The sequence below is a fragment of the Anser cygnoides genome, chromosome 7, assembly GCF_040182565.1.
Source record: "Anser cygnoides isolate HZ-2024a breed goose chromosome 7, Taihu_goose_T2T_genome, whole genome shotgun sequence".
Taxonomy (NCBI): domain Eukaryota; kingdom Metazoa; phylum Chordata; class Aves; order Anseriformes; family Anatidae; genus Anser; species Anser cygnoides.
The window spans coordinates 8,644,245-8,669,940 of NC_089879.1; the positions used below are offsets into that span (position 1 = coordinate 8,644,245).

General features: G+C 37.9%; 1 protein-coding gene across 2 annotated transcripts in view; it reads right to left on the bottom strand.

The window, feature by feature from the left end:
- Positions 1 to 25,696, bottom strand: part of FHIP2A (FHF complex subunit HOOK interacting protein 2A) — a 36,142-nt gene that overhangs the window by 4,324 nt on the left and 6,122 nt on the right. Inside the window, exons 2-17 of one of the 2 annotated variants that reach the window (XM_067000409.1) lie at positions 24,062 to 24,140; positions 22,020 to 22,189; positions 19,718 to 19,822; positions 19,366 to 19,488; positions 16,778 to 16,816; positions 14,796 to 15,089; positions 13,574 to 13,770; positions 12,243 to 12,357; positions 12,061 to 12,137; positions 11,767 to 11,959; positions 10,360 to 10,529; positions 9,334 to 9,477; positions 7,713 to 7,803; positions 5,836 to 5,979; positions 1,320 to 1,460; positions 43 to 146 (exon numbers count right to left, since the gene is read on the bottom strand). In XM_067000409.1, coding sequence (XP_066856510.1) covers positions 43 to 146; positions 1,320 to 1,460; positions 5,836 to 5,979; positions 7,713 to 7,803; positions 9,334 to 9,477; positions 10,360 to 10,529; positions 11,767 to 11,959; positions 12,061 to 12,137; positions 12,243 to 12,357; positions 13,574 to 13,770; positions 14,796 to 15,089; positions 16,778 to 16,816; positions 19,366 to 19,488; positions 19,718 to 19,822; positions 22,020 to 22,189; positions 24,062 to 24,140 — 2,186 coding nt within the window. The remainder of the gene's footprint in view (positions 1 to 42; positions 147 to 1,319; positions 1,461 to 5,835; positions 5,980 to 7,712; positions 7,804 to 9,333; positions 9,478 to 10,359; positions 10,530 to 11,766; positions 11,960 to 12,060; positions 12,138 to 12,242; positions 12,358 to 13,573; positions 13,771 to 14,795; positions 15,090 to 16,777; positions 16,817 to 19,365; positions 19,489 to 19,717; positions 19,823 to 22,019; positions 22,190 to 24,061; positions 24,141 to 25,696) is intronic. The other variant, XM_048060497.2, reaches the window with a different exon arrangement.

Here is a 25,696-nt window from a genome sequence, read left to right on the forward strand (position 1 = left end):
ACCACCAGTGAGCTTTAGAGAATATGCAATGTATTTACTCACATGGGCCCTTCCGGCTCCAAGCCCAGCAGGCGTTTTCTGACCAGCAGAAGTTTGGGAGTGAAGTCTGGGATGCGCTGGATTCTAACCATGAGGTCCCCAACAACCTGCAAAGCACAGCGCCATCAGCACACACAGTCACACCCTTGCAGAGCGGCTGGCAGCAGGGACAGATGACAGCCTTCAGTGCCTGGGACACAGAGCCACTTCAGAATCGTCACAGGCTCACAAAACAATATGCGGAACTGCTGCTCTGTGCCAAAAAAGGGTGAGTGGTCGTAAGCACTAAGGATATGAGCAGGGCCAAGGGTGTGAGTGAAGAAAGCAAAGAGATAAAAGAGGACAGGAGCTCTGAAGCCTTCCTAGCTATTGCCATAGATTATATTACTCATTTATTTTAATTACACCAGTGATTAATTCGTCTTAGTAAATGTTGACGCAGGCAATTGACCAGTAAATTCACGGGTTTAGGGAAAGCACAAAGGGAGAGAGTGAAGATTATATTTGAAATGGGGAGGGCTGCTGGGAAAAAGGGAGCTAAGCCCTCTGTTAGCATTGGGTAAGCACCATTAATAGGCTCCTGACCAGCTTAATAACAGCTGGTGCGTGGGGTAGCCGAGGGATCTCTGACTGAGACGACTGCGCTGTGACAGGCATCCAGCCAGCACTTGTAGGATGAAGGTCTGGCAGGAAGAGATGAAATCAGAGAGGGAAAGGAAAGGGACTTCCAATAAATCTAGCACTTCATTGCTGACCGGAATCCAGAGAAGGGTCACAGGCTGGACTGTAAAAAACAGCTTTCATCAGAAAAAAAAAAAAGAAAAAAAGAGGATGAGCAGAGATATTCACTCAGGCACAGGTATTCAGAGTGTCCTTTGCTGGAGTGTAAATTAAAGCCCTCTCTTTCCCATCCAGGTGCAAACGTGTACTTTTTCTGTTCTTACTGCATTACCTGATGTTGCCTGCAAGTGACAACAATGTCACCTAGTCCTAAAGCAACATCATTGCCAGAAGGGATATTTTACATCTGCGCTATGAAACTAAACAAACAAACAATTTTGAAGACATGCAGAATCAGAATAAATGCTGGAGAACATATTTTCCAATATTTTTGGTAGAAAATCAGTAATTCTGATTTTTAAATCCAGAGCTAAGTATCTGTTTTCAATAGGAAGCCATTTGCCAACTTAAACTACCCAGCTTTAAATATTCATTACGAAGTTACTAAATATATCACTGCTATATAGCCATATGTAAATATTAACCGTGTGTTTACTCACCCTGACAATAACAGAGAAGAGAGACCTGCAGCCAGAGGCTAGGTTTACATAAGGATCCAAAAGGTATTCGTGTATATGAGGATGGGGAAACAAGGAGAGTTTGGACAACACTGACGTAACTTGTAAATTTACATCATAGGGCTGCAAAAAACAAACAAAAAAGGAAAATGTAGTGCTTTGTTATTTTCACATTGAGTTCTTTTTATCCAGCAAGTGTTTATTCAACTACTACAACCTCACATACAGGGTTATAAATATGTACAGACAAAAAGCTAGATTAGAAGACAGGCCCCAAACCTGTCCCACAGCAGGATTAAAAAGAATATGACAGTTAGGTATCAGATATCATTATCGATGTAACTGCTACAACCACAGGGCACTTCTGCACACTTCCTGTTTACTGTAGGATAAGAAGTCCTCTTCCTATAAAACCGTTCTTCAGCTCACTAGCTAAACAAATAGCATAGAATCAGCCTACATCAAACATCTGCCTCGATGAAACATCTTCTTGCTTCTCCTGGATAACCGCAAACTATATGAGCTTAGGAAATTGACAGCGATAAATCCCTGTTTAAAGCTAATAATGTATTTCTCTTCTTTTATTTTTTTCCTGGAAAGAACCACTGCAGAAGGCCAGGTCATCCTGTGGCAGCATGCTACTGGAGATGAGGCAATCCTGGGCTGGGAACGCGGCACGAAATTCCGAGCTTCTTCTGCACCGCCTTTCCCCAAATCAACCACATGGAAGAAGCAACACTGTCAGACGCTGCAAGATGCTGATCAGCCATAAGGGCTTTCTAGGAAAAAAAGAGTACCTAGCTTAAAGGTTTTTACCAGCCCAGGAAGAAACTCATTTCCATAAAAGAAAGTGCTTTCATCACAGCTTCTTCATGTTCCAAGAACTCCTTTTTTTTTTGTCTTCAATTTTCTCGTTGCAGGGAAAACAATCTGATGTTTTAATGTAGGCCAAAATTTCCAAACTAGTGGAATTTCCTTCCATTTATTGAGTGTTGGAACAGACAATGATGGCAAGAGTTGGACAGACATTCCCTTGGTACATGCCGATGCCAGTCTGAAAATATTACCAATGCACAGATGGTTTCACTCAACCTGCCTGATTCTACCTGAAATGGATTACCGGGCCCTCATTCAATCCCTTTGCCTGCCAGAAGCATGTTGGCAGCAACATCTTCATGGCATAATCACATCTAGGAGACGATGTGTGCTCATGGGCTCAAATTATCCCCTTGATGCTCTCAAGTTAGCATCCCACTGAAGAATCAGGGAACAGATTCTTCCCTTTTCCAGAGCAAGATTTGGAAGACTTCAGCTTCAGATTTAGATATATTTAGGTGTGCCTACATGTCTAAGCTCTCCTTAGCCTACTCAACAGAGATTTGACACTTGATACAATTGCTTATAAACACCTCATGCCGCCTCAGATGCTCCCAAGTATCCTGATAGTCTCTTGACAGTTCCACAGAGGGTGGATCCTGCAAGATCTGTGTGTAACTGCCAGCTTGTGGGAATGTCTCGGGCATCACAAAAACAGCAACAGTTACCTCAGTTCAGGCAACTGAGTCGACCCGACAGTCATTACAGTCAAGGAAGCTGAGATGGTGATTCATTAGGTTTAAAAGACACCTACTGGTTTCTCAGTCTAACAGCTCCTGAGACTACAGGGGCTGTTCTGACAAAATTTCCACTGACTAGATGTGGACACCCAACTAACATTTAGGTATCGTAATCCTGAGTTCGTTACTAGACACCGTGGCATGCCAGAGGGAGTTGTCTTACAGTTCTCGTGAAGGGAAGGCACTTATTTCTCCCAGTCAGCAGCAGTTATTTCTGTACTTGATATGTTCTAGCGAGAGATTCATCCCAATCTTCTAACAAATGAATGAAGCTTTCAGATTCTGGGCCAGAGATGTTATAGGTGACAGGGATTACTACCTTTTGAGTTAGTGTGGAAAAGAAAAGTTACTGTGCAGACAGAGACACAAATTCCCCCCATAAATCTATTCCACTGTCTGTCTAACTGAACCGCTGGAGAAGGTCTTTAGAGTTGTGTGAGTCAGTCAATTCATTAGGAGGTTTTGAAGCCATGAGATTTATCTGGTGTTCGCAAGAAGAGAAGGAAACAAAGTAGTAACACGTGCTGCATCGTTCAGACAGACTGCTGTTGTGATTTGAACTCATTGAGAGCATTAAGGAAAGCTGAGCTTTTATTTATGTCCATATGTTCTCTAGTTAGAGAAAACCAGCAAAATTTGGAGTTTAGAAAGTTCTTAGGAAACAGTTACTTCCACAGACATTTAGTGGGTAATATTAACAGCAGGAAGGAGGTACTGTCTAGTAATTAAGGTACTAGATTTGAACAGCCCTGATACAAGTTACTTTACTTCTGTGCCTCAGCTATCTTCTGTCAGAAACTAGGTGAATGACACTGACCAGCCCTGTAAAGTCTTCTGATATCCACTAATGAAAACTGATAAATACAAAAGAACTACCTAAGACAAAGCAAAAAGGACATCGAACACAATCCGTAAGTAGTACTGTATCCCTACTACAGGCTTTTCCGAATTTTTTACTTTATCTGGACATCAGCATATATTGTGTCAAATTTGCCTTTGGTCAGACCCAGGTTTTTCTGTGCATTTGACCATGAATGTTTGCGTGTTTCACCATGTTGTTTGTATGTTTCACCATGAATAACCCCTACCAATTTCTGTTTTAAATTATTTTTTAATTTTTTTTAAGGCAGGCTTTTGGTACAATATAGTATGAATTTACCCCTGCTGTTTGATTCAGGCAGTTCATTTTAGTTCTGGAGTCAAGTATTTTTGACACCACAGATTGTAACACCTTGCTTGACTAACTCAAATGTGTGTCATGCCGACCGGTAGTATGTCAATATGGGCACTGTGCTGCCATGCCAGATGCTATTTTTGCTGTAATCATATGTATCTGATACTTAGGTGTTTCTCGGGGGATGTAATTTAGTTTCTTTACTTTTTATAATTTATGTGTCATTGCTCAGACAAGGTTTTCATATCCACAAGGATTGTTTTTCCTAAAAAAGGAAAACCAGGTTTCCTTACAACTCCAATCTATAACCATTTAAACTAGGGAAGAGCACAGTACATGTTTACTGGAACCAAAACACTGAGAATACACAATACAGCAGTATTTGGCTTTCTTTTCCAAATTCTGAATTATAAAAGTCAGTAATCTCAAACATCCTTCTCCTCTAAACACTCACAGAGCTGACCTAGAAACAACTTCTGGCTTCCTGTCATGTTGCCTGTGCATTTATGTGTCCAAATGACTCTGGTCCTGTTTACGAGCAGGAAATCTGGCAGTACCACAGTTAACTAGTCATTCTGCAGATAGCTGCACATGCAAAACCAAACAGAATTGTGCAAACTTCTGAAAAACTGGCACTGCTGCATCTATAGCAACTCCAGCTGGTGTTACAGGGAGTGTAATCTAGACTTTCAGCACTCATTTTTACCAAGAAGGAAAGGCATCTTCCTCATCAAAAACAGCAATGTCAACTTGACTAACTTAAGTCCAGAATTTAGAAAGGACAAAGAAACAAGAAATTTTTGTACAGGGTGACCTCCTTTTCATCTCGCTGAGCCTTCATGTTGCTTCTCCTCAGAAAGACGAGGCCATGTGGACAGGCTAGATACAGAAAGAAACACAGAGCAGGAAAATTCACTTTCTTTTAACTCCTTTATACTAATCTGGGTCTGACATGTCCTTTTCAGGATAAGGAGCCTGTCAGATCATACCTCACTTGTTTGCCCTTGGCAGCTATACTTTCATTACTTGAATATAACGAAACAGGAAAAAAGAAAAACACCTTTACATTGCAGATGGAAAAGGATACCTTCTAGAACTTTTCTCTGCAATGTAGTTTTTTTCTAACTGTTGAAAAAACATGGGGAGAATGTTACCAGCGATACAGTAAGTTCTTCTCATCTCACAATGGTGTAAACTGTGTTCTGAACAAGACTCCAGAATGAAATTCAGAGAAGTGTGACAGAAAGGAGATGTAACGCATTTTATTTACTGAAAAATGCACATGCTTTCTAGGTGTAAATACTAGAAAATGCAAACAGAACCAGTGATGCTAGTCGCAAAGAGTACTTAAGGATACTATCTTACACTCATCCTTTACCACAAAGATATTCTAGTATTAGTCATCAATTTAAATGACATTTCAGTCACAACACTGATCAAGAAAACATTCTGTACGCAGAAAGATGGCTAACAAATATAACATGCTTAATGTACAAGAAGTTTTTGTTCTGTTTTTAGTGAGAGAATACTGATCGCTATAACATCCTGCAATCTACAGAGACCTGCAACAAGGACATGGGATTTTACACAATAATATGATGCTGTAACAGACATCTGAATGATGGGAATCCACAAGACCTGATGGACATTAGCCACTTAGTAGTGATGAAAGCATCAGAAATTGAATTTATAGCTTGCTTTTTCTTACCTGATCAAGAATCCTGCCCATTCTTTCAAAGAGGACTTTCAAAAAGTGTCCTTCAAAAAATGATGCTTCTAAATTGCACTTTTCCAAAGACCTGGGAGATCCAGGCCACTCCCACCGTAAGCAGATGACACAATAATCACGGAACTAGAAAAAAGTAGAGAGGAAAACATATTCAAACCTCCATGGAAATCATTTCATTTCCTTTTAATAGTGTCTAGGCCTTAAAACCATAATCTGTAGCTACATGAGAAATCTAAGCCCCAAAAGAACAGCCATTCTGAAATAAACATAACCAGTTTCTATACAGGCACTTCATTTTCTTCTCGATGTTCATGATACTAAGGTGGTTTTAGAAACACAACACATGGAGAACTGAGCTACCCAAAATTGGCAGACACCAAAACACAAAGCAAAGCTAACAATACACATCTCGATCTAGGTTCTTCTAAAGCAGAAGTTACATTCCTATACATTACTCTTGTCAGTAAGTTACCACACTGTCACTGCCTCATGGGCAGCTTATCCCAACATCCAACCCATATTGCTCCCATATTCCCCAGGGAGGGAAGGCACGTGTATGAGCAGGTGATAGAAACAAAATGAACTTCAGGGCTTTCTCTTCCCTCTCTCTGTTTCCTATCATCCACAGCAGTCTTTCTTAATACCCCCATCAGCTTCTGCCTCCGATGTGCTGCAGGCTGCCTGGTGTCTCACTTTCAAGGAATTGTACCTTGAAGGGAGCACCAATAATACACATAAAAATAAGGAATGCAGGAATAAACAGTAGCAAAAGTGAGACAAAACAGACTCGGGAATCATTCAGTGCATGCAGCTTACCTACTGGTACAAGCTTCCAGGAATAGAAATAGGGAAGCAGAACAGCTATTTGGTTGTAATAACAGCAATAGGCAGTGCTATTCTTAGGGGGGAAATATTTTAAGAGTAGCCATATCATTGTCAGGAAGTGACAGAAACCAATTCTCTTCTCTAATAACTCCCAGAATACTCTTTTTCCCAAGGCATGAAAGAAATACAAAGATGATATGTACTTTCTAGCATCCAAGAATAGAACATGGGGGAATTTTACGTCAACCTTTGTTTTCTTATTCACTATTTTCTATTCCTTTTCTTTTCAGGAGACTGTAGATAAAACAATACAATAAATACAGAAATCCAAGCTTCTCACCCTAAATTGCTGCTGTCATAACTCAGAGATCATGGAATTTTTGAAGTACGTACTAAATGTAGCTCTCTCGGTTACTTCTTTGCATAATTTTTTCTATAATAGAAGACTCACAGGGCTTCAGTAAGAAAGCCACAAATAAATAGTGATTGTCCTCTGACCAAGGAGACTTTAGATTACATGTGTAAAAACAAAAGCTGCATTTATTTCAAAATAGTAAATCATAAAGGTTTCCCTTCCTACCAGAACCCTCTACTTCAAACCTGAACGCCTGAGGCTGTGCATTCCCTGTGATGAGCCTTTATTTTTGAAGTCCCAGATTGCATAACTCCTATGCAGCATTTTAATTTCCCTTTAGTCCTTTCAAACAGCTTGGCAGGCAATTCTCCAAGAGAATGCAGATAAATGCAAAAGCAAATTAAGAACCTATCAGCAGTTCAGATTTCCTCTCAGTGTATTTGTTATATGAATATTAATGCATTTAATGTCATCCATTATTCCCACTAGAGTAATACAAGGTGGATTCATCATCAAAAAAATCTCCAAAGCTAAGTTTTCATTAGAAAATAAAAATTGAATTTTCCCATCTTCCATTACTAGAAGATGCATATATTAGGACTATTTATAGAAGCATTTGTATATCCGCATAATCACTGCAAATTCTCGAGGAATAACGAAGACTTCGCTGACTTACTTGTCTGTGGGCATCTCTGAGGTAAGTATCATAACCTGTACCCTCCACGTGGTATGACGACTTGGCTTCATCAGGTACAAGACAGAGAAAACTACAGAGATAAAAGTGTGTTAATGAATACCCATAATCCACAGAGCACCAGATCAATACTTTTGCATTATCTGCAATAGCGTTCACAATACTGAATCGTATGTGCATTCTAACTATTGTTTGTAAAAAGACTTACACTTCAGAACTGTTCTATCTAGCACTAGAGGTGAAAACCTCAGTGGAAGGCTAGCACTTTCTGAAAATGAGCAGACAGAATGGAGATGAAAAGGAATAGTCATAAGCAGTCCAAGCGTTTGCTAAAGGTCAGGCTCCATCTCACAAGAGCACATGGAAAATTCACTGGGGAATAAATGAGTCCAAAGAGAATTACAGTCAAAATTCTTCTTAACCTACTGCACAGGCAGTTTTATTTCCCAGTTTGTTGTGGTAATAAATATCTAATATCTAGTTCAGGAATATTTGCATATAAATGCCGTTGCCAGGTATGTAGTGCATAAACTTTATGTGCTTATTACTTCACCAATACCTGGCCTAAGTAACAGCAGAGAATTCTGAAGCTTATTAGAGAGGAAATTTCATTAAAAATTATTTTAAAAGACAAAATTTCTGGACAGCAAAATAAAACTGCTTTTGGACCCTTTTCCCAAAGTTTAGCTTTCTCCACACTGAACTCCTGAAGGCTCCTGTAAGATTTGTATGCAGAAATATGTAGTAGCTGAGTTTTCATATGGAGCTCATCTTATCTGAAAAAATAAATCTGCAAAACACTGCAAATCCTGAAAACATTTCTATTCAATGATGGATATTACATAGGGTGAATTTAGGAGATTGTTCTTTTTATCTTTCCTCCAAATCATGTCCACCGTAAACTACATATAGAAGTACTGGGGAAAGAAGGCAAGAAGCCACTCCAGTCTGTGCTGACTGTCCTTGGGCTGTTTGCTGCCTTTGGCTAAAACCTTTGATTAATTCTGGATAAGCAAATAGGGCAGCACTGAAATACCAGTGGCGCTTTGCTAAAGTGTATTAACAGGGCAAACAGCATTTGTCCTAATATTAGTTGCTAATAGAATTACCTTCACTAAGATGCTTAGAGAAGAACCTGTCCTCTTCATGATATCCTATTTGCAGTATGTCTAGCATGCACAAAGGTAGGTTGCAGGTGACAGAGATGCCTCTTGGTTTTCAAGGAACAGAAGGTTATCTCTGGTTTGGCAATTATTTCCTTCTATGTAAGTGTTCAGGGAACTTTGGGAAGGTGGAGGTTTTTTTACCTCTTTTGGAGAAAAGAAAGCTTTATACTAATGAGGCATTCATTCGGAATTGTATTTGGCTGGACTGTTAGCTGTAAAGTTTATCTAGTCTTTTGTCTATGATGAATTATTTTTACTTATCTTTCTCTAATCTTTCAGGAGTAGCTTTCTGATAAAATGCCACATCATTTTCTTCTGTGGACCCATTTTACCAGCTGGCACAGAATAACATCCATTACAGAGTACATTTGGTTTGCAACAGTGTGCACAGACACCCACACATTCAGAGATTTCTTTAAGTGTTTATTTCAACTTACCTATTTACAATTTTATGAACTTCAGTCTTCCCGTCATTTTTTGGATGATCTGGACTGACAGGTGGAGAAGCACTGAGCCACTCTTGAGCTGACAATGTGTTATCTGGAGACAGATCAGTAAATAGCGGATCTTCCTCCAGGTCTCTGTGAGATTATATTAGACAAAGTCATTCACAGAACGTTATGCAAGGCAGGAAACTGGATCAAAAGGCATCCTTTCTGTTTTTCTTCTCTGAACAACTAAGATGTTTTTCAGAACGCTACCATATGCACAGCTTTTTACCAAATTAATAAGCAGAAATGCCAACCTCTACACATAACCAGCAAAATTTCTCTTCTTTTAAAGAAAAATCATAACCTGCTGATCTGAAGAACACAGCAGACATTTTTGACTGGTACAAAATCACTGCATTACATCACATAAATGCTTCAGACACATTTTTCACAAGAGATATACTCTGGGAAATCACCAGGTTATTTTAGATGACTCAGGCACCTTAATTTAGATAATTTCTAAAATAGCTGGTGTGATTAGTCCTTACCCCTCTCCATCAGTATATATATATATAAAAAAAAAGTTACAATAGTTACATAGGGTATTTCAAAGAATTTTATGTGAAGTGTCCCAGAAAAGTTTTTCCACCAAAAAATGATTCTAGAACATAAATGTAAACAAGACACCTAAGTGACTGACTTCAGGAACAACCTCATTGAATACAGTACAAATGTGCATGGGTTTAAGCTAGGTCGACATGTAAGTACAATGCTAAATGACAATCTTTGAGTGCCCAGTGTTCAGAAAAGAGGCTTTTGAGAATTTTAGCTTTTCTGTTACTGATCCAACAATTGGTAATGTAATAATTTGTGCATCACTTTAGATATGCTTATTATGGATACAGCTTAATACGCAGAGCACTCAGTGTGCTCTCTATGCTCACTTTTTCTTCAATTACTAAAACACCCTGATTTTAAAAATAAATATCCAAGTTAGCTGCTGTGAAAATTTTCCTTAAAAAAGAAACTTACATTGCTCCTGCAATCTGTCCATTCTCTACCACATCTTTATCTTCTTGACACAGTGGCTTATATTCTATATAATTTCTTTCTTCTAAATTTCTCAGAACCAAATTATAAAGAATATGCTCATTGGGTTTTTGCAAAAGGTGCTCAAACATTCGTAGAGTCATTATGCTGATCTGCAAAACAAAAAGCAAAAATTACATGAACAATGTACCATTGCCTTATGCTGCTTATCTTATATCTGAGTTTGCATATCTTAGGACATTGCAATTACTTGTTTACATTATGGAAGGAATCAAAAATCCCAAGAAAAATTAGTAAATTATTATACTGAATTATTATGTGGTATAAGAACAGACAGAGCCCACAAATATCCGAAAACTAATATGTGCATGTATTTTTTCCTATAAAACAAAAACTCTCCTAAAATCTGCCAAAATAACGATGCAAAGAACATCCAAAGAACTTACAACTTAGCTTTCTGTGTATTACAATCAATTCCATGCTGGAGGATAGATATCAGTGTGCAGGTGAGACACAGAACAGGACTTAAAGACAGTAACAAATATCCAGAATAAAACGAAGTAATATGGGGATATTGAGGCTAGAACTACAGACTAAGATTTCTACATGGAGATATGCAGGCTTTTACAATGAGACTGACTTTAAGCAATAAAGAGACAGTTTTTAGAGACAGCTTTAGAGTGCTTCATTTTGCAAAAGCTAGATAACCAATTTTGAAAAAGCGAGCAGGTGAGCATACTGAAAAAAAATGAGTATGTGAAGGCATAGGTCAGTATTTCAAACAAGCTTGGGTTACGTGTTTGTTGTTGTTGTTGTTTTTTAAAGTAGAGGGTGGAGAATGGAAAAATGAAACAAGCAGGTCCTGAGGGAGGATTTTACTGAAGTCAATTATTCTAACAAGGTTTGCTGTGTGTAAAGTACTTAAAGTTATTACATCATCTTTTCATTGTCATTGTGTATATTCTCTGACCACATGTAATTTATATAAAAAATAGGGGTTTTTACTATACTTTATGCGATAACATGAGAGAATTGACACAATGTGGAAAATAACAGTGATGCAACATATAACAAACCACAAATTAAAATGCAATTACAGAAACTGCTTTTGCCCAATCTTACAGATAAGCAAGCCCAAACAGATATGTATATAGGGCAAGCAAATTTAGCAAAGAATCTTTATTAATTGCTGCAATGAGCTAGCTAGAAAAAACAGACTGACTTTCACTTTCCAAAGGGAGTTTGTAGAGCTGGCAGTCAGAACTGTTTTCCTTGGCAAAAAGCAGTGAGCTGACAAAAATATGAAAAAACTTCATGACGACATCTCTACAGGTTCTATGCAAGCCAAAACTGGCCAGCAGAAGTTATTACGTGATTAGCACTTCTCACCTCATCAGAAATGTGATCACAGTGTTCAATTAACCTGTGTCGCAATGGATGTCTGTTGATGTCTGTCAAAGTTTCTGGCTCTCTGTGTTCTCCTAGTACAAAATAAACTACTTCCTGCAGCAGGACATCCGAAGTTACTTGACGAACAATGCGATGCAATAGCGCAGTTGATGTGAGGATTCCAATCTCTGAGCTGAACAGTAAAATTAAGGTCAGATATGTATACTGGATTTGAAAAGAAAACTCAGCTTGATTCAGACTTTGCTCTGCTGTGTTTTGTAGGATGCTACTCACGTTTGCATCAGCTGGGGTTCCATAACATCAACGAAAAATCGTTCCCGCACAGCTTTTGCCATAGCAACAGCAGCAGTCTGAAATGAAAATACAGGATGGTATGCCTCAAACTCAAAAGCTAAGAAACAACTAGAAGTCTTTATTTGCTGAATATATTTGTATCATCTGTAAACATTTCAAACCTTTTGTGCTTCTTTGATGAGTTGATCACAGTAGTCAAACCATGAAAGAAATGAAATCAACGCTCTTTTCCCTGGAAAAGCAGATGCGTCTTCTTTGTGGCTATAGGAATCCAAACTAGAGAATGCAGGGAAAAATACTTATTTAGTCTACGAGTACTTGAAGAACATTGGGCTCTATTCTTATTGAACTTAACAGCATAATTCATGATCTACTAACAACAAAGTGAACATTAAAACAACATTAAAACAGTTCTTCTGCTTGTCTCTACCAATCTGGAAGTGCTATCATTACATAGAAAGGTTTTCAATGGCATGTTAAAGGATATATGGTATGTCCAGCAGAAGAACTCTGAGGGGAAATACTGAGGTTAAGTATTTCTTAAGTCAGAAGGGAATACCAATCACCTAGTCTGTTCTGCCAGGAAACACAGGCCACAGAAACTGCATCTGCAACTCCTGTAGTCAGAGACCATAAAATGAAGGCAATGATCTCTGCTCTGTAAGCAACCTCAATCAAGTCGACCAAAACTACACGGTATATACCTGAACAAGATGGTATCTTTCAGAAGAAAAACATGCATCTCTATGGCTCTACAGAATAACAAGCACACTGTGTTCTTTGGTAAAGCAGTCCAAAAATTATTTATTCCACTATTCTGCTGCCATTTTTTTCTTCTAACTTCAAACTCCATCCACCAGAAGCTAAAATATTCTTTTGCAAATAGCTTTGTTTTGTGTGTGTACTAACAGATCAAGATCAATTCATAAGAAAAAAGGGCAGAGTGGGAAGGAGCACTTAAATGTATTGAGAATATGACAAACAAGCAGTTAGGATAACAGGCACGTATCTCTTGCTTCTTGCTGTTACACAGTAACTCCTTCCTTCTTCTTTTTTACTGCAAAAATTTTGCAACAGCATGCTGTCAAATACACTCTTCCTGCCCTCTGCAGCACCTTATGGGGCTTACTGTGTACAGTGAAAAGTTTGTGAGTATGCTTCTTAAATCCTTGACATCTGAACAGGAAAATAATTTGTACCTGACGCTACAGCTACAACACCATAAATTGCTAATGTAATTCAGCGGAAAACCCCACCCCCTGAGGAATGTCTGCAACAGACCAGCAGTCAAACCTGGCCCTATGGCAGAAATAACAAGTACATTGTACGTCTGAAGTCTGACCACTATACTGCAGACGGTATCTAAACTCTGCCCTTGAGACGAGCATGGGGATGTAAATATTTCTGTACATCTCATCTAACTACAGAAAATGAGTGTCAGGAAGGGATGTAAAGTCACCACAGATACTAAATACAAAGATAAAATTCTTACCCCCAGTTAATTGCCTCCACTGTTTCAATGTCTAAGGGATCCAGTGACTGAGGCAGGGCTTTGTAGAGGGTGGCCAGCCTGTCTGTCAACAGTTCACACAAACAAGTGCTTTGAGTCAGGCACTTGGCAGCTGCTGGTTCTGGCAAACTCACCAAAAGCATGAGCCCTTCACAGGCCTTCACGGCTATCCGGCCGTCCTGGCAGAAAGACGTGGAAGAATTAATCAGAGGGTGAACGAAGCTCACTTGAAATTAAGAAGCAAACATCTCCCAGACAATAACTATCCACTTCCCCACAGTGAATGAATACATTTCTTTTTGTTTCTTTTTCAGTCATTGAGATTTATTTCTAGTGAATTTGGATGGTACAAAATAACCTCACTTGAATCCAGGTCAAATACTAAGAACACAACTGCAACCTTCAGGTTGACAGAGCTAGTGCTGTAGGTCAGAGTAAGACCAAGACATTAGACAATACGAACTATGATTTAACAATAATGAGCTACACAGACAGATATGGGACCTTGGGATCTTGAGCAATGTGGTCTGGTGGGAGGTGTCCCTGCCCACGGCAGGAGGCTGGAACTGGATGGTCTTTAAAGGTCCTTTCCAACTCAAACCCTTCTATGCTTCCATAATATATTTTTCTGCTCTCAACCCTACTGTACCAGTTACAGACCCCCCTCTAAGTTTTCAGAAAGAATCCTTCTAAGGATGAATTCCAGGATGGAACTGGCTACAGCAGCTTTTTTAAAAAGAAATCAACCCTCTAAACATAGTGCCTTTGCAAGAAGAGTGGGTATGGTAACTCAAAATAATCAAAAGTAGTTTGTTGTTTGTTTGTTTTTAAAAAAAAAAATCCTCATGATATATTTAACTTGATGATTATCCTATGTAGCAGTTTTTTGAGCAATTTGTACAGGATGCTGCTCAAAACTGACATTACCATCAACAAACTTAATAATCATTTTCTAAAATATTTTTATTTTAGAATGAATCTAAATTTGCAAAGTGAATTTGACAAAACCCTTTGACAAAAACCACCCACAAAAATCTTTGGTTTACTTTTTATATCTAAAGTACAGGCTGTAAAGACATGTATGTTCACTCTCTCTGCCTAACCCACACTGCATCCAAACTATTCCTTCATTTTATCGCATCGAACAAAACATAACAAAGCAAAAAAGCAAACAATCAATCAAAAAAAAAAAAACTACACTCACCGGACTTTTAGTGAGATTTAGCAGAGAATTCACTAAATTATAGTCTTGATTTGGACAAACAGTGGAGGACTCGGGTGATGATGCGACATTGAGTTCATCCAGACTGAAAGACAAATCATCTGCCTGTTGAGGGAGGTCATCTTCCTTCTCCATTTGCTCTGCTCCAGCAGCACCAGGTATTTCTTCAGGCTGAATGGGCTGTCCTGTGTCTGCTGCCAAAGACTCTTGGCCTTTTAGCATGTCTTCTGTGATTACGTTTGTTGACTCTTTGGAAGCCATTGCTTTTAACTTATTCTGCAAAGCATTTTGTTGCAATTATAAAGCTGAAATTGCTGTTCATTCTAAAGCACAAATCTACTAAAAGGAAATTTTACATCAGCATTTGAAGTAGTTCTCTACAAGGCTAGACACAGTAACCATGTAGAACGTAATGGGTTGCAAGAATACGTGAGTTTTTAAATCCAGCACATTTTTTAATTTGCTTAAACTTGTTTTAAGGCCCATAAGGTTGAATCCTATATGGTTTCAAGGTTGAAACCTATATGGTTTCAAGGATTCCTGCCTTTTAGGAGATAGAATCTTTTTCTCTCCACCAATGAAGGCACACATTCATTTGATTTGCCCGCTATTTGAAGTTTTTCATTTATCTTACGAGGGCACCTTTTGACCTTAGCACACACTATAAAATGTCCCTTTCTAGGTCAAGACCTCAAATTCATTTAATGTCTGAAATACTATTTCCAGTTAGAGTCGTACAATGGAACTCACTCTAAACTTCTTGAGAGTTTATCTTCAGTGAGATAGGTTAAAAAAAAATACACACAACTTTTATGATAGTAGAATACCCTTGAGTTGAAGAAAAAGTTCAATAGATTCAATGGACAGAAGATACTATAAGTTAGCACTGGTACTATAACAGATCATAGAGTACCTTCTCAGATGCTACAAAGCATTTCTACTTATGAAAGAAAGCAACCCATCTCTTTCTATAAATTCATCTCCAGCACTTAAAGAGGCATTTAAATCTGTGCTCGGAGGGACCGGGAAGAAACTCAGACAGTGGCAAAAACTGTGTGTTCTTCTGGCATAAGCACAGGTGAATAATATTTTAGTAGAACCATAAATTAGACTTCAGCACAGGACAGTCTTTCAAGTCAGTAGCAAGATTATTAATCTAAACGGTTTCTCTCCACTATAATAATGGCAAAATTATTACAAATGTATCTTAAGCATTAACAATTTAAAAGATTAACCATATTAATGACATTAATGGTGTTTAGTGCATACAAACCAGCAGGGACAGGCAGCAAACAACAGAACTGTCGTGAATGTTTGCTTGCTTGGTGTGCATTCTATGTGGTGAATTTGTTCTGAGTGATACCATACACTCATATAACTAAGTCCCTGGAGAGGCAACCCAGCGGTAAAAGCAGCATACTGCATGCCATAACGGAAGTAGGATTTTTGACTACAGTAGAAAAATAACTCTAGATCTTCTAAACTCCTCCTGACATCCTTATAAGTTATCAATACATGGGAATAACTGGATCGGAACTATGACCCTTGCACAGAAAGCAGAACAGGAGCCCGGAACTGCATTTTCAACCCTGGGTTACACACTGCTGCTGGCACTACTCAAGTAGCCTCAAGCAGGGCTGTTAAAGAGAAAAGCTTCTTTTTTTTTCCAAAGATTTGATAATGTTTTGTAGAATATTTACTTTTTCTTACCTATTATCTCATGCCTAGACTCTTTTATCACTTGAAAGGCTGTAGTTTACTCTTTAGCTAAGATGAGACTTATTGATAAGACCTAACATACACAGAAGTATAAATGCCCCTGGAAATTTGTTCATAGCTCGTTATTTTAACATAGGCAGGTAACACAAAGCGGTCTGTACATCCAACAACACACAAGCAGAGCTTATGGATGTATTTAAGCTTCCTGTTGTCTAATCATGCAATTGTGCAGCTTAGCTGCTCACCTGCCTCCTGTAAAGGTGCAAAACAGGATCCTGAATGACCTAATAGGAAAGGTTACATAAAACATACATTCAGTGTTTTCTAGATAAAGAACTCCTCAAAGTGAACTCAGTATCAGCAAAGAGCAGACAATATAAAAATACAGTTTTGTATTTGCGTAAGATGCAATTATTGGAGTTTCAAAATCTGTGGTGGGTAGTAAATACCATGTTGTTTTTCTAGTTCAGAGAGATTTAAAAAGAATTCTGTGAAAAATCAAGTAATATCATAGCTAATACAAATGCCTATGTTGAAAAATATAAACCTGACAATTTGTATGAATGAAAGAAGTCCACAGTGAAACTATTTTTCATTTTATAAAATGAATGTACAACTTTTTAATAGATACTATATTAGAACTTGTTTAAAGTCTCAAGAGCAGAAATTTGAACACAGAGATGCAAGTATCCTTTGCATGGAACAGTCAGTTGCAAGTTAACACCTCTCATGAGATGAGATAGGCCAACTAAGGTGGAAACGAGTAAGGAAATAGCATAAAATAATGATTAAGACAGAGGTGATAAACATTCCTATACATGTTCTTTCTCTCTACACAAGAACGAGGAAAACTCAGTTTAAAGAATGGAATACAGTAAAGCCAAAATAAAATTAGCATATGGATTTTAAAGGCTTTATAAGAAGAACGCAGTTCTGATTTCCCAACAGAAGTAACTTTCCCAAGAGATAGTTATGATGCCAGATAGTCTTATCAGTTAAGTAATATAGGTGAAAGATTATATTAAAATATAAACGGCTTTCTAATACCAAAATATTTGATATGGAATCATAAAAAGGAATTCCTGTGTTTGTAGATACTCATTCTTTTAAGTTCATGAAATACTGTGGAAGCTCATCAGGAAAATTCAAAGAAGGATGCAAAACATACTGACAGACAAGCAGACTGCTTTGGAGAGATGTATCTGCATTTCAGTTTAAAAGTGTTAGAGATTTAAGAGTTAAATGCCATACAAAATACTGTAACTTTCCCCTTTCATGAATTTGAAGGTCAGAAACAGTATCAAGTCACAATAGCACCTCTAAGAGGCATGGATGTGAACAACCAGAATGTTCTGTTCTAACAGAGCACTATTCTGCACCCCAAATATCAGTTTACCTGGCAGGAACTATCAGAAGTTGTAAAGATATCTGCCTTAGGCTACAACGTTTAGAACACCATTGTGAAGGAAACAGGATTGACAAGGAATGCCCTTCAGCTTGCCTGAACTTTATAGCCAGCATTTTGTGAAACTGGAGATCTATTTGAAATTTGGAATCATCTCATTTTCCATGATTGATTTCTAATATTGTAAACTTGCTGTATTGAAAAAGAACACTAACTAATGTCTTACAAAATACTTGTACTTCTTGTGACAGGGATTCTCAAGGTTGACTTTATTATTTGAGTACAGGAGTTATTCAGAGGGTCTTATTTATTCTTTTCATCTATGCAATGTACACAAACTACATTAAAAATTATCCTGGCTTGGACTTCTACTACATTCTGCACATAATATATCTAGTAGCCTGCTTCTGAATACCTCTAATATTTAAACACAAACTCCTCGATCCTTATGTCGCTTGTATTACTTGTACAACCACAGTGGATACAACGGCAATCAGGGCAGTGTTTAATTAAGGTAAAAATAAACTCAGGATGGATTCTTTACTGACTGACTTCTAAGTGAGGTATTCATATACTCAGTGGAAAAGAACATATCTTTGCTGTTTATCAGTCTCTACTGTTACAGATTTACAAGGTTTGGGGAAACATTGTAAAATATTCCTGAAGTACAGTGTATCTACATATTTTCAGCTATGTGTCACACACTTAATAGATATTGTGCCACGATAGGAAACACTGAAGTGGGTACAGGAAGAATTTCTAAATGGACTTTTATAAATTAAACTTTTATATGTTCCTTCTAAATGGGAAGAGAAAGTCAGCCTAGAAATTCTTTGTACTCCCACTCTGGTTTCATCAATGCCACATGTAAGTTCCAAGAAGGGAGTAAAGATATTTGGCTTTCTTACAGTTAGAAAATAATGCCATATTGTAGATTGTGAGTTGGCACTGCAGCTAGACCATATGCGCCACTACCAAATAAGGGCCCGAGCCCACAGAACACTTAGCATTTTGCAAGGTTTCATTGCCCCATGCAATCTGTCCCTTAGTCTTCATCGGGCTGAAGGCAAAATAACAAGGAAGCCCAACGCCTCACTCACACAATGTTCTACTTTACAATCCCTACTATTTCCCTGGGCTGAAAAAAAATGATTTTCCAACTTGGAGAGTGCCCTCTAAAGGTTCAAAGGGTAAGTACCTCAAGAAGGTGTATTTGTGGGCCCTGAATGAAAAGTAAGTAAAATTTATCAGATGTATCAAGTCTCTAGAAGTAAAAGACTATTAATATTGCAGGAAAAAAATCACATAGTGAATGAAAACTAAGCTATGAAGCACAATGTCCTATCTCCAGTTCTCTATTAGATTTTGTCTGTGACATGGTGCTTTAAAAATACAAATGGAAAAAAAACACAGATTTGATTTACTCACCTCAAGGAAAAAGTTGACCAGGTATGGATCCTGTTTCAGCTTTGCACATACTATACAGAGAAACTGAATTTCTTCATTTTCTGTTGGTGTTGCCAGAACTTCACCACACAGCCTGATTAATTTCTGTCACATACAGCAAAATGCACAATTAAGGCAGGAAGAAAGTTATAGCTTTATCTACAAAAGGTGGACTGAAAGGTGACAGCTCAAGGATCTAATTGGCAATACACTAAAACCAATCCTTTTCTTAAACTGACTCAAAAATAGAAAAATTAAAGATACCGTTAGCTGCAGCAGAGTAAGAAAAACTTGTCATACAAAAACATAGCTCGCTTAAAAAATTGAACAGTACCTGCACTGGCCTATGCACATTTATGTGGGGAAGAAGAGGTTGTTGTATTCTTCCAAGCAGTTTTGTATAAAAAGCCAAAACTTGCTGTTTCATTCCTGGAGGACACTGAAACAAAAACAGATGAACACTAATGAAAATGTAACAAATGTGGAGAGAAACATAGAAACAAACTTGTCATTCAAAATGGCTAAGATTAAACAGAAATAATTTATCCAAAACTATTTTTAAAATTGCATCATCTGTTAACACATTACTTTTATTAACAGAGATCAACAAAAATGTTGCATTTCATTATCCATTTTCTTTTTCAAATTATCCATACTTTCAATTAACTGCTTTATACAGATTTCCACCATCTTTCCAGTAAATATTCCCTAATATAGAGGGAAATTAACTCTGAAAGAATTGGCTACACGTCAGCTGCCTTGTAGGATACCATACCACAAAATGCAGCAAATCAGTGTGAATTCTGTACGTTCAAATATAAGATAATCATAGAAATATCTACAGAAAACTATCATCAGAAATATCTACAAAAGTCTTTTTGTTTTTTAAATTAATGTGCCATTAGCCTTAGGCAGATAAAGTGTTTACAAAAGCACAGACGTTCCAGGACAAGAGAAAGCTGTTGTTTTCCCTGAGATTCAGCAGAATACAAATTGCAAATGCCTATGGAACATCCAGGCCCGTGTTCTACTGTCTCTCATGCATACATCACATGAAAATACTTTCCCATCTCCATGAGATCTAATGGCATGTGGTCCTGTACGTACCTCTGCTTCTGGCTAAATCCCCCTAACCCTGATGTGTCCTAACACGTTAAAATATAAAAAAAGCTGTTACTCACAGGTCAATTTTAACCCATATTATTTCCCAGATCCATTTCACTGCACACCTTTAACGGTTATACTAACAGAAATATGTGAATGGAGCATGGGTGGCAACAGCCAGGAATCACAACTGCCTAACTTGCCTCTCCTGCCAAGGTAATTACCCTCAGATTATTAATCCCTAATTATCACTCCACTGTCAAGTGAACTGCTACAAAGAATGACAAAATTTGAACCATCAGGGTACAACAACAATAACGTAATAAGTGTAAGTGACTGCTGCAAAGGGATATTACTTTTTTTTTTTTGCAACAGATCTTTGAAACATCTTGCAAGCGCTAAACTGTGTGTTTGCTTCAGATGTATCAACGCACAAGTGGCAAAGTATAAAGACAGGCTGTACAAGAATTGCTTGTACAGGCATATTTGCCTGAGTGCAAAATGACTTCTCTCAACTCTTAGAAACATGCTACTAATTACTTGCTTCACATATGTCTCCATTTCATCTTGGTTTCTTGACAAGAACAAAAATGAGACGTATTTCTGAACAAGTAAGTATTTTCAACACATCTGTATTAGGTATCCTTGACTGATTATAGCTGGTACAGTAACAGTAACTGCAGAGCTCTGGTCCTTTCAGAGCAAGTAACATCCTAGGCTCAGACAACTAGTACCCTACATTGTCTACGTGTCAAATCAAGCACATTAAAAACTCATGACAACATGTAAAAGGTTCACTGAGAATGAAACCATGGAGAGCCGCATTTATCCTTAGAACAGGGCACACCATACTTTTCTAACTGCACCTGCACCACGATACAAAAAGCTCTAGAATTAGGGCTTCCAAGTTAACTCACATCATGATCCATCCAATCCCAAATATTTCAGTTGATAAGTCTGCCAAGAAAGGTATCAATGAGAATGCACAAAGACCATGAAGTTAATTTCACATGCCACAAAGCAGATGTGAGAAGAACCAGACAACACTGCCATGGGCTGGATTCATATTAAAGTCTCAGATGTAAAAGCTGTCTGGGAATCAGCTTAAGTCAATGCTTTCTAGCATGGAGTCTTTATGAGCAGTAACTCCTCACATTCAGAAAAACAGAACAAAATTTGTATTCAATACAGCACTTTTCACCCAAGAATCTCCCAACACTTACTAAGCAGCAAGAGGGATAATACTGTCTTGTGGATGCCATAAAACTTTTAGACTGAACAGAAGTTCTTCCTACTTCCAGCCTCACAGTCAGTGCCAGAGCGCTAAGTAACAAATCTCAGTGTTCTGCCTCACTCAGCATCTCACTGGTTGTCTCTCTTTGATCACAATTATTTAAGATTATTATTTATGATATGTTGGTAAGATAAGCAAACAGCTATTGCTTTGTCCCTCGGTGTCCCACACTAACATCTACTTCCCTATTACAATTAGGAGTCCATCCAAAAGATAATCTGCTCTGCAGAGTACGTACATCAGCTTTTCCTAGTGTGTAGAGTGTCTCCAGAATCTTGTGATGTAGCAAATACTCCATACACGGCCCCGTTTCACCTGATTCCCTCTCATTTTCTTCTTGCACTAGAATATCCAACATCTGCTCCAGATGAGAAGGAATGTTGGTATCGGTCACAGGAGCTTTGTCATCTAAATAGAAGAGATATGCGATTAAGAATGACTAAAATATTGTCCTTAGTTAAGCCCAGTTCTAAATTTAAAATTTAAACACAAGACCACTCATTTAAAGAATATTACACACAGAAGTCACAAAATAGCTATTGGGAAGCTATCAGACAGTTGATATATGCATATATATACATATATAATCTGAAAGATAGAAATATGTATCTTTAAAATATATGCGAATGCATAGTGGCCCAAATTTTGAAAAGACAGTAGAGGTTTTGGATGTTCAGTTTTAAGACACTTTCCCTAACTAGCCAAAATTGCAGTCCTGAAAAGCAAGTCAGAAAGGAAAACTCTTGCAGCCAGAAACCAAATTTAACGACAGAAACGTTCAAGCATCAAGCTTTCAGTTAGCATCCAGCCTGTCTCAGTAAGTTCCTCTTTGCCTCGTATTCTGGAATCTATAACCAGCCTCCAAGATCAAATCAATTCACAGCTGATCAGTTCCTTTATCAAACTAGATAAGTAAAATGGCTTTTCTAACAATGACAACAACAAAGCAAACTCAGACTCTATGCTGTTTATGAGATTTTAGATTTGGCTTTTATGCATTCTGCATTAAGATAGCATTCTTCCAATTTTTTTTGAATGAAAGGGTTAAACATCGATCTATGACTGAAGTCATGAAACTTTTGGATTTATGTCACTGTCAGTGGGAGCTGGCATTAACATGTTGTAGAGCGTGTCTGCACATGTAAAGATTTTGCTTTTAAAAAAAAAAAATCTCTTCAGCTAAATTCTCGAACAAATATCCCTCTAGGGAAATGGCTACTACTTTTTACGTAATACTCTAAAAATAGCTGTCACTTGCATGCAAATGGCAACAAGGAAAACTGTCATATCAGAGTGATTTTAGTCTCTACCACAACCTCTAATTATCCTGGAGCATTTTTCTGGAATTTCTTAGGCATAATTCTGCTTAAACTGAAGAGGACAGAAATCTATCCACTGAGTGAAAACTTATTTTTTTTATACAACTTTTGAAAGTCTGGGGGAAAGTCTAGGTCAGATTTTATTCTGTACCACATAATCACAGGTATCAGTTTTCCACTACCACCCTGTCATTTCCACCTTAGGAAACATCACATAGTGTTCCCGAAGATGAGTAGAACGAGGGGTCAAGTTTCAGCTTTTAGAGTAAATATTGATATAAACAAGATCATCAGTCCCAGACAGAAAGACAGATTTAATAGCTACTCTAACAAAAATGCAGAACTAATAAGCTTATGGAAAGCATGGTAATGATCACTTTTAAAACTATTAAACTAGAACCAAAAATTGAAAAGATATGTGCTGCATAACTGCCGTAGGAAACCAGGAAAAAGGTTAAGAACAACTATAGCCAAAAGTTCATCAGAATACCTATTTTTTTTTACTATTTTCCACCTATTTTCTATAGGTATCTATTCTGACAAAATATATTTCTATTGTTTTATACCTATTTTACTTTGGTGAAAGATTTTGTTAAAATCTTGGAAGGAAAAAGAGAATCCTTCATGCAAAACAATAAAAAAGTTAACAGCAGGTACCACATTTCTGTAGCTGTCTGTTTACATCAAACAGAATACATCAAGACAGAAATTGGACCAGACAGGAAAAGGGGCACTTCTCCACATGGCAGTCAGGAAACAAGACCTTCCTTCTATTTTTGTTCATGACACAATTTTGGGGATGAATGTACACTTTTTTTTTTAATTATTACTCATGTTAGTACTTCGGTAAAAAACATGACTCATTTTAGTATTTCTTCATCTTCACTTTTTAACAAAACTGAAACCGGGAATTCTAGATTTCACAACCAAGAGACCAAAACAGAGCATTTCTTTCTTTTACCTGACGTCTCTATGTAGTAATGGGTGATTGCCTTCCAGTGGTAAACAAAATCTTCTTGTAATGGAAGGGAAGGTGCAAGCTATGGCGGAAAGAAAAAAAAAAAAAAAAAGGTTAGGAATAAATGAACTTATTTCCTCAGAGATTAAAGTGAATTTTGGGAATAAACTGCCAGTAGACCAATGCTACACTTTTTATGCTGTGCTTTTACTTTTAACAAGGACTCCTCCATACACTATTTGTGGAAGGAGCCCCATGTCATACTGATAGATGAGAACATCACCAGCAATCTCAGTGATGTCTTTATGACCAGACAATCTACTTGACACAACAAAAGCTCATATAGCAAAGCAAAACAAGAAACGTGGGTTTGAATTGTTTAGATATCAGATATCACAGTTTTGTCCTTTAGGAAAAAATCGCATTCTTTTACATCCGCTTTTGACGACATCTATCCCTTTCCATAAGCTGTTTTCCTCCCTCTGCTCCCTTAAAAATACTGATTAGCTGCTTCCTATTTGCCACAACCTCTAAAAAATCTTTTTTTTTTTTTCCCCGCATCAGACCCATCCCTAGAGTTTGACGGGTTACTCTTTCTTTTAGCAAATACATTTATTTCATTTCTGAAATGCAAAGTTCCTTTTTTTTTTTTTTCTGAAGGCATTTGGGATTGCCAGTTGAGTGTGTCTGGCATGCAGGAATAAATAACACGCTGCAAGAACGAAACGCGGCCTCCCTCGTGCTCGGTCAACTACCAGCACTGCTCCTTCCTTGCCAACTGTGAGGGCTTGGTGGCCAGCCTCTGGGGCCCATTACACCATAGGCACAAACAACCTTTACTCCACAGGCAATGTGCGGAGGACGAGAGGACCACAACCACTTCACCACTCAGCTCTCCAAAGAGCCTTATAAAAGTTGAGGCAAATACTGCATTTGTGATCACGACATAAAATGTTCAGAGTTGGTAAAATCAGGAATCTTACAGTGAAAACTGACACAACCCCACAGAGCACATTAGGAGCTGTTGTTACTGACGCCTAATCCTACATTCGATGCTTCTCTGGATGAATCAAGTCCCCACGTCATTCTTTTATACACAATCCTGCAATAAAAGATTATCACTTGACATGACAACAGCAATGAGATCTCAGGGCATCTCCACTCCAGAAGCTACAGATAGTGCATTTAAGATTAATAACCCCGAACTCCTCTCATGTCTCCTCTTAGGGCCTAAAAACTGCTAAGTTAGCTCAGGTCCTGGACAAACAGAAGCACAGGGCTGTACACTCTTCACTGTGTAGGGTTGGTCTCTTTGAAAAAGCCTTTTAAGTTTGCTACGACAGTCTTTTCTTTTCCTTGAATTTAATGGCATTTAAACTTACGTTGGTAAAGACGTGAAGCTGAGTCTATGAACAGCATTGCCACGTGTTGATAAAGAAGGGAAATGCTAATTGTTACTGACCCTTTGCACACAGGACTTTGAAATTCAAGACTTCAAAAAAGTAATGGTGCTTGGTAACTATCTACACCTGCACCTTGTGTTGAAACGTGTCCTCACAAATGGCAGCTAGGCAATCAAATTTACATTGCTTATCCCTTCCCTGATAGCCTGCGGCCTGATTAAGCCTTCTGTACTTC